The 9,163-nt window shown below is 34.4% G+C and overlaps 1 protein-coding gene across 1 annotated transcript; it reads left to right on the top strand.

Moving 5' to 3' along the window:
* The first annotated feature begins 159 nt into the window (after positions 1-159).
* On the top strand, positions 160-8,613 carry LOC133199351 (uncharacterized). The gene is made up of 4 exons (XM_061335161.1): positions 160-250; positions 3,001-3,078; positions 7,414-7,458; positions 7,608-8,613. The coding sequence occupies exons 1-4, from the start codon at positions 237-239 to the stop codon at positions 7,939-7,941; spliced, it is 471 nt and encodes a 156-aa protein (XP_061191145.1). The 5' UTR covers positions 160-236; the 3' UTR covers positions 7,942-8,613.
* Positions 8,614-9,163: the final 550 nt, after the last annotated feature.

Raw genomic sequence — 9,163 nt, 5'->3', positions numbered from 1 at the left:
ATATTTGCTTACTTTCCCCTTTTTTATTTGTCAAAGATTTGTTGTTGTTGTTGTTGTTTTTTTTTTTAAAGAATAAATTCATGTAAATTTTAGCATTTGAAATCCCGGACCAGTGAACGTTTAGCAATCATCCCAGCACATCCGGTTAATATTCTCTCTCTCAATTTATGATAATAATTATTTTCTAGAGGAAAAAATTGTTATATCTTTTAACCCCGAAGACTTAGTTACTGCATATGACATCCGAGAGGTATATTTACTATTCATTTTCTCAGTGTACTGAGAAAATGATGTTTTAATGTTGAAAGAAACTAACAAAATTAAGCACTCAGTACAGCAACACTAAATCAAACGTATTAATAGTGAAACTGGTATGATTTTTAAAGTGTTTTTATGAAAAGGATTCAATACAGCAGAATGTTAAAAGTCCTTGTTTGTCAAATCATTGATAAATAATCATATATAACACTGTTAGTGTTACATGTATTAACAAACTGGCACAACTGTTAGAGAGCCAAGGGCGGGGCTGTTAAAGTATTTGTACAGTAATGTTATATTAGACATAAAAATTGGCTTGCAGGATGATTTGTATGAGTGAGTTTACCATGCATTGGACACCATGGCCTTGTACTTTTACTAAGTCTAGTGATAAAGTTATCGATCGAATATTAATATGTTGACGGTGCGACCGTTAGGGCGAGTGCAGATACCTATATTCAATTTTAATTTAGATCGGGCTCTTCAAACCGCACGTGACATTTAGTACGTCTAGACTCTGACGTCACGTGACGTCGCTTGTAAGTTGCATTACCAAAACGAAGTCTGAACAGTGATAATTTTAATAGAGAAGGTAATCTACTATTTATCTACTATATATAGGCCTATATCCATCAAATCAAGGTGAGTTTATATTTATCTTGGAACTTCTTGTTACCGCGAGAACGTTGTTTTCGGCGAGATGCAATTCGCAAAGCATTATGGGACCACAGGTTACTGCGGAAAAAAATTTGTTGGGATCAATGTGCACGGTCCGAATTTTCTCTTCGCCCAGGCGTTGCTTTAAGAGCTTGCAGTGACGAGCGGCGCTGCGCCGCTCGCTGTGCTCGCTATTAAAATGGAGTTTAACATGTATTATGTGATTAAAGTATGAATTTGTGATACAATTATATTATATTTGTCGAGAAAATATCATTAAAAAAATGAATTTTATGGAATGAACCAGAATTCACCATGGAAGGGACAATATTCACCATGTATCAGACAAACTGTATATTGAACTTGAAAATAGATAGAATATTCTATTGTTAAAATGTCCTAAGGACCCAGTTTAATGATGGAATGTGTTCCATGTATTGGCAGTGTAGCAAAGCAAACATGGGCAATACCTCAAATTCAGTGCATTTACTATGAAAAATCCAGAGGGTTCCAAACGTCAACATATGGCATGTAAATTTGAAGCAAGTTAAAAAAACATTAAAAAAAAGTGTTGAATTCTTCCATTATATAGATTAAATTTTTGGGTGAAAGGTATCAACAATCTCAAAAAGATTTGTTATGATTAATTTGATAGTTATTTTCAATATTTATTTTCTCCAAAATCGTTTCGGAGCGATTCTGCAATTTTCTGCTACATTGTGGGTATATGGGAAGCATTCTAAGTGTGGTGAGGGCCTGTCCTAAGACACAGTTAGATTATTCTAACTAACTTAAAAAATGTCCTACCTTTACCGTAGTGGCTTTAAAAACACCCTAAATGCTTATAGTTAAACGTAAATTAGTGACATGAAAATATTTCTTTACTTCTTTAAAAAAAATTACTCTAATTTGATTGATTGACAAAAAGTAAATATGGAGAGATAAAATAAAATATAGATGTATCACTTCATTTTAGATAAGTCTTGCAATGCCTCGTCATATGGCAACTGGGCCTTGCTCTTTGGGGTTATCATAGACCTAATTTAAAGAAATAAAGAGAGCCCATTTCTATAATTGTCAAATGTTGATTACTTGTATTTTCATTGAATGTGTTGAGTTTTATTTTTTTATTTCTGCAAAAAGCTTTCAGTTGTGTATTATACATTTATTTCTATCTGAAAAAGGAATTTCATTACCCATGCATCAGACAATGTCCAATACATGAATAGTTTTTGTCTGATGTATGATGAAATGGACATACTAGGAAAAATTCCTTGAAGTAAAATAATGCACACTTTGTGTTATATTTCTTGAAATTTTCTATGTCAGAAATAATTATTAACAAAACTCATCCAAATCAGCTCATTTCATTACAACTCTATAAATGTTCAAAATCATATATCCTGATGACTCACCCTTTGATGGTCACTTCAAGGCCATTCTAGTGGTATTTTTATAACCATATGATAATAAAAATCGTCATTGTTAAGAAGTTTAAAATTTTGGCTTAAATCAGGCTTTAAGACAAAAACAAGTCTAAACACTATAACAGATGGAGAAAAATGCCAGCCAGACTGGAACTCGAACCCAGGACCTCCCGCGAACTGTGCAGGTGCTCTATCACTGAGCTACTGGAGCTACATATTGAATGCTAGCTTATTGATTAAAGTTGTCCGAAGCAAGATGTGTCCGATGCATGGTGAAGTCACCTACCCAGATTTTTTGTTGCAGTTTGTCTTTGTCATATGAATTCTCCAAGACATAGGTCTCCTGATGATGCCACCAATTGGTGCAGATTGACTGGGTCCCGATTACATGTTCAATTCAAGCTGTTTTACCTTGCTTAAGTATATATCTATAAGTATATGGGTATATTCATGCTCACAGATGTATAGTGTCTATGGGATATGTGGTAGCTGTCTATTGATGAAATTGGCTGTAGGGGTATTCAGTATTAAACGCTATTTATTTATTTCTTTATGACTGTCTATTCAGTTGGAATGCAGCTACCCGAATTGTATAGTACATTTTGGGTACATATTAATTAGTAATGCCTTTTTAATAACATGTGCAATGTCTTTTTAGGGGTAAAAAGAGACCAAGGAGTGATGATTGTGAAGAGTGCAATCCCATTTCTAAACGTATCAACAGACTACAGATAGAGTAAGTCTTCACCAAGTTTTCTATAGTCTATAGAACTCTATAGACTGTAGAATGCAATCCCATCTCTAAACGTATCAACAGATTACAGATAGAGTAAGTCTTCACCTAGCTGCAGAACTGTAGCTCTCTGCTTGAGAGAATTCGGACAGACAAAGCAGATAGCTACAGATCCAAGCGTTGTAAAAACCTTCGATTTACGCCGCTGCTTTTTTGTTGCTCGCTTCGGCTATTATTTCTTGTATTTAATGCTTTCCCCTGCTTTAAAAGTGGTATCCAATAATTATCCATATATTTTACTCCTATTCCTGATACTTTATTTACCTTTCAGCAGTCTCAAACAGCCCTTTATGGTTTTGAAAGTTGGTTTAAAAAATTCCCATTCCGACGTCCATGTTATTGGGGGTTGTGCGAAAAGAAGTAATTCAAAGAACATATACTTGTCAAGAAAATGTAAATAAAAATTTCAGGAGGTTTAAATATCATGTATATTGTCTATAAAGATTAGAATACAACATGTATGTAAAAAAGAAATAAGATAAATAAAACTCGGGCGTGTTGTTTCAGGAGGACACCAACGTCAACGTTGGAATGCATTTTTTAAACTGATATTACGGCTGTCTGGAACTGTTGAAAGGTAAATAAAGTGTCAGGAATAGGAGTAAAATATATGGATAATTATTGGATACCACTTTTAAAGCAGGGGAAAGCATTAAATACAAGAATCAATAGTCAGAGCGAGCGACAAAAAAGCAGCGGCGTAAATCGAAGGTTTTTACAACGCTTGGATCTGTAGCTCTGTGCTTTGTCTGTCCGAATTTTCTCAAGCAGAGAGCTACAGTTCTGCAACTAGTCTTCACCAAGTTCTGTATACTCTGTAGAACTCTATAGACTGTAGAATGTAATCCCATCTCTAAACGTATCAACAGACTACAGATAGAGTAAGTCTTCACCAAGGTCTCTATACTCTATAGAACTCTATAGACTGTAGAATGTAATCCCATCTCTAAACATATCAACAGACTACAGATAGAGTAAGTCTTCACCAAGTTCTCTGTACTCTATAGAACTCTATAGACTGTAGAATGTAATCCCATCTCTAAACGTATCAACAGACTACAGATAGAGTAAGTCTTCACCAAGTTCTCTGTACTCTATAGAACTCTATAGACTGTAGAATGTGATCCCATCTCTAAACGTATCAACAGGCTACAGATAGAGTAAGTCTTCACCAAGTTCTCTATACTCTATAGAACTCTATAGACTGTAGTGATCCCATCTCTAAACGTATCAACAGGCTACAGATAGAGTAAGTCTTCATCAAGTTCTCTATACTCTATAGAACTCTATAGACTGTAGAATGTAATCCCATCTCTAAACGTATCAACAGGCTACAGATAGAGTAAGTCTTCACCAAGTTCTCTATACTCTATAGAACTCTATAGACTGTAGAATGTAATCCCATCTCTAAACGTATCAACAGCTTACAGATAGAGTAAGTCTTCACCAAGTTCTCTATACTCTATAGAACTCTTTAGACTGTAGAATGTAATCACATATCTAAATGTATCAACAGCCTACAGATAAAGTAAGTCTTCACCAAGTTCTCTATTTTCTATACTCTATAGAATTCTATAGACTGTAATCCTGTCTCTAAATGTATCAACAGACACAGGTAGATTAAGTCTTCACCAAGTTATCTATACTCCATAGACTGTGGAATGTAATCCTATCTCTTAATGTATCAACAGACACAGGTAGAGTAATCCACTTAGATCCAAAATAGAAGTGATCCACTTCTGTCTCTCAATGTTTGAACTTCTTACATATTACATATTGAATTATATTTTTATCAAAGGCAAACCTGTTCTATAATTCATTAATGTGCAATGGTATGTGTCTCTAAGTCTTGCATTGAAGCTATAAAATATCTTAAGTGAGCTTTTCTGATCAAAGGGTGTCCAGCATCTGTTGTGTGAAACCTGTAAACTTTTCACATTTTTGACTTCTTTTCAAGAACCACTGGTCCAATATCAACCAAACTTGTCACAAAGCATCCTTGGGTGGGGGGGATTTAAGTTTGTTCAAATGAAGGGCCATGTCTCTTTTAAGGGGGAGATAATTCAGAATTACTGATAATTTAATGGCATCTTTTAAATATCCTCTTCTGAATAACCACTGGGCCAGAAAACATGAAACTTATGTGAAAGCTTCTTTACATAGTGTAGATTTATTTTTTTTTTTTTCAAATCATGACCTCTGGGCTAGGGCGGGGCAACAATAGGCAATCAAAGTTTTATACAGGAATACATAGGAAAAATCTTAACAATCTTCTTCTCAAGAAAAGCAAAGCCATGCTCAGTCATGTTTATATGGAAGCATTGTCAGGTAGTGTAGATTCAAGTTTGTTAAAATCATGCCCCCTTGGATTGGGTGGGGCCACAATGGCCGATCACAATTTATTTACATAGGAATACTTTGGAAAAATCTTCTCCTCAAGAACAGCAAAGTCATACCTCAAATATTCATATTTATATGGAAGCTATCTCAGGTAGTGTAGATTCAAATTTGTTCAAATCGTGACCTTTGGGGTGTAAGGTGGGGCCAAAATTGGCAATCAAGTTTTACATAGGAATAGACAGGAAAACTGTTGAAAAATCAAAGCATCCTCAGGTAGTGTAGATTCAATTAAGTCATGTATTTCTATTCACCTATATTTTTTAAATTGATCTAATTAACAATCAGAATTAGTTGTTTCATTTTATAGTCATTCATACAACAAATTAGAAGCAAGACCAAGTTACACTGATTTTTTAAAGCGAATTTCTGAGATAATAAAAAAAATTTAAAAAGATTTTAAATTTTGTTAGGTCACCTGAGTTACTTAGGTGACCTATTGCCATCTCTTTTTGTCCGTCGTCGTGCGTCGTTTGTCGGTCGTAAACTTTTGAACATTTTCAACTTCTTCTCTGGAACCAGCAAACCAATTTCAACCAATTTTGGCATATAGCATCTATGGGTGAAGGGGGACAAAAATTGTGAAATTTGTGGCCCCTGCCCCCCTGGGGCCTGAGGGGTGGGGCCAAAACCCTCAAAATTAATGCAATCTTTAAAAATCTTCTTCTTTACTCCTGGACATCAAGCAGTCAAACAGTTGGCATCATTGTAATAAGCATTGAGCCCTCTACCAAAATTGTGAAATTCATGGCCCCAGGGTCAGGGGTTCTGGTGCTAGGGCGGGGCTATATAGATCATATAGTGAAAGTGCATTATTTCTTTGAAAATCTTCTCTACTCCTGGGTATTATTTAAACAAATACAGGGTTATGATAAGCAAGAATGCCTCTTCCAAAATGTGAATTTCATGACCCTGGATCAGAGGTTCTGATGTTAGGGCGGGGATCTATTTATTATATAGTGAAAATGCATTAAATGCTTTAAAAATCTTCTCTCTGCACCTGGGCATATCAGAGGCAAAAAGAGTAAAAGTTTTAATAAGGAAGGGTATTTTTACCAGATTTTTGAACATCAGGACCATTTGGTCAAGTGTTCTAGTCCAGGCCAGGGCTCTATTAATTTGTATTCTACTGAGAGGAGTTATTCCCCTTTGCCATATACTTGTGATAATTAATCACTGTAAATAATGTATTTGAAAGGTTATTTATTTAGAATAAGAGAATTATGCAAGAATTTTTATTGTATAATACAAAAAGTACTTTCATAGTTTTAATGATCAGGTAGACTTGTAAGTAATAGATAAATAAAAATGAGACAAAAATAACTTGTCTTATTAAATGTTCATCCAAGACCAAGAGAGGCCAATGTAAGAGACTTCAACAAGGAATTAAAAGAGTACAGAAGCACTAATAGTTTGTGTATATACTGTCTGGTGAGAGTGATAAATGGGGAACAGATTAGAACCTAATTTATGAACTATTAATGAATACTAGACTAATTATGTTGTTGATCCTGATCACCCTATTTTTCTTGCTTTTGGGCAACAAAGCTTCACCTTTCAGTTCATTTTATACTCTATGGATCCTCTAAATTGTTGTATTATACTCAGGTGACCGTTAAGGCCCTTGGGCCTCTTGTTTTGATTACGGTATTCATACATTTTTATAAAACATGTCAACAAAGAGAAGTTGCTTGGAGCTCTTAGTTCCTGTAACACATTTCTTTGTAGTCTTGGTATGAAACTTTGGTTGTTGACTGAAAAAAAATCATTTCACGTTTTGTATTTCAAAATGTTTTTATTTTAAGATCATCAAATATCCTAATCTAACTTTTAATTACTGTTTTAAAAATCTCTTTTATTTAATAATTTGCCCTATTTTAGATCAGTTTCAAATCAAAACAGTGCACTTCCTGCTCAGAACATGGGGTGAGTTGTTAATTATTTACACTACACCACTTTCATGATATACTGTAAGTTTTATAAATGTACCTCTAATTCATATTCAAAATTATTTCTTATTTCATTTTGCACATAAAAATGCATCCATGAATCAGTTATACATTCATATTATGCAGGGTTTGTCTTCCAAAAACTCATCCCAGTGAGTCAGATGACCTACATTTACAATGTCGCAACTTGCGGATACGCTCTAATTCACACGATGCCAATCAGCACACAGAAAGTAACCAGCCAACCACGTCCACCAACAACAATCTGAATTCTGAAAATCCAAACTGCATGGCCTGCAACATGGGTCAGGGTGATCCGTATTATCAGGAGCTGATGCAGGGCTATGACCCTGAACTGACGGAAGTAGAAAATCCATACTACTTTGACATTAACCGTCTTTTGTTTGATGCTCATGCCAGTAGAGCGGGGCGTCACAGAATTAACTTCTCAAACTCGTAAAATAATTTCATGATCTGTGCACTGATGTATGTTTATACAGCTTTGTGATTTGATTGCTTAGGTCTGAATGTTGAATTATTTAGGAGAGACTGCTGCTGAACAGACTCAAAATCATGCTGAATCATCAGAATCTTGGTTTGTAGAAGTAGAATGCATGTTATTTATTTTGAGCACAAGTAGTACATATTATCAGTTTCTTGTAAAGTTTTGTCAACATTATTATGATTTTCAGTATTTTAATACATGGTGTAAAGGATTGTTTATTCCTACAACTGTTTTTTTTTGTCCATTAGTATCATATGTTTATATTCAACTTTGTTGCGTGGCATAAGTCAGCTGTGTTTAGTCTTGATTTGGGGTGTTTTTTTTTAAGGTTTCATCATTTATAAGACTGTGTAATTTTCACAAGAGAATGTAAGAAAGAGTGGTTTGGTCAGTATTGACAAACACTCAGATATTAATTGTCAGAATTACAATCTGTATACTAGATTGAATATGTTTCTTTTGAATGTACCACGGTAGTTAAGAATGTTTTGCTTCATTAGATCCTCATATTCATTTAAAGTCATTGTTGTAGTAGTTTGCTATCAGCTGATTTTATTCATTGCATAAGTGACAATTTTTGTTACAGTTGCCATATTTGTTAAAATTTTGAAATAAATTGTTACTTTATGTGTTTTTTTATATTCTAGCTGATGTCCCAAGTGAGTAGATTTTCATAAAAAAACAAACTTGTTTTCAACAACAAAAGGAGAACTGATTTACTTGATAATGAAAAATTATTCTATAGACACTATTTCACATTCAACAATGAACCTCGTTAAAGCTGAATACAACTTGTAAATGCATACAATATGTTAGTTTTCCTATCTCCTATGCGGCTGTGTGTAGTACATGTATATCTTACATCATCTTTTTGTAAACTTTTTATTCCATTGAACCTAGGCCTGCATTTGTGTTTATTTCACTTTATAATGCATTGATCAGTGCAATTGTTATTGAATATCTTTGGTATCTGTTTTTCCTGACGTGGCAGAGACATACAGAAATAATTTTTGTCGCCCCCAAGTCTATCATACTATGTCCCACGACCAGAATGTCACCACTTTTTGAAATATCTCAAAATATATTGATACCTTGGGCTTCAACCTAGGTTCGATCGGTAGATTGGTTTTTTCCAAACTTCCTGCATTTATACGAACCCTCAAGGTCAACCAGTGTA

This window comes from Saccostrea echinata, unplaced genomic scaffold (assembly GCF_033153115.1).
Source record: "Saccostrea echinata isolate AGI-Se365-2 ecotype Australia unplaced genomic scaffold, CSIRO_AGI_Sech_v1 ptg000034l, whole genome shotgun sequence".
In the NCBI taxonomy this organism is placed as follows: Eukaryota; Metazoa; Mollusca; class Bivalvia; order Ostreida; family Ostreidae; genus Saccostrea; species Saccostrea echinata.
The sequence above is the reverse complement of the archived record's forward strand: the minus strand, read 5'-3'. Positions and strand labels throughout refer to the sequence as shown.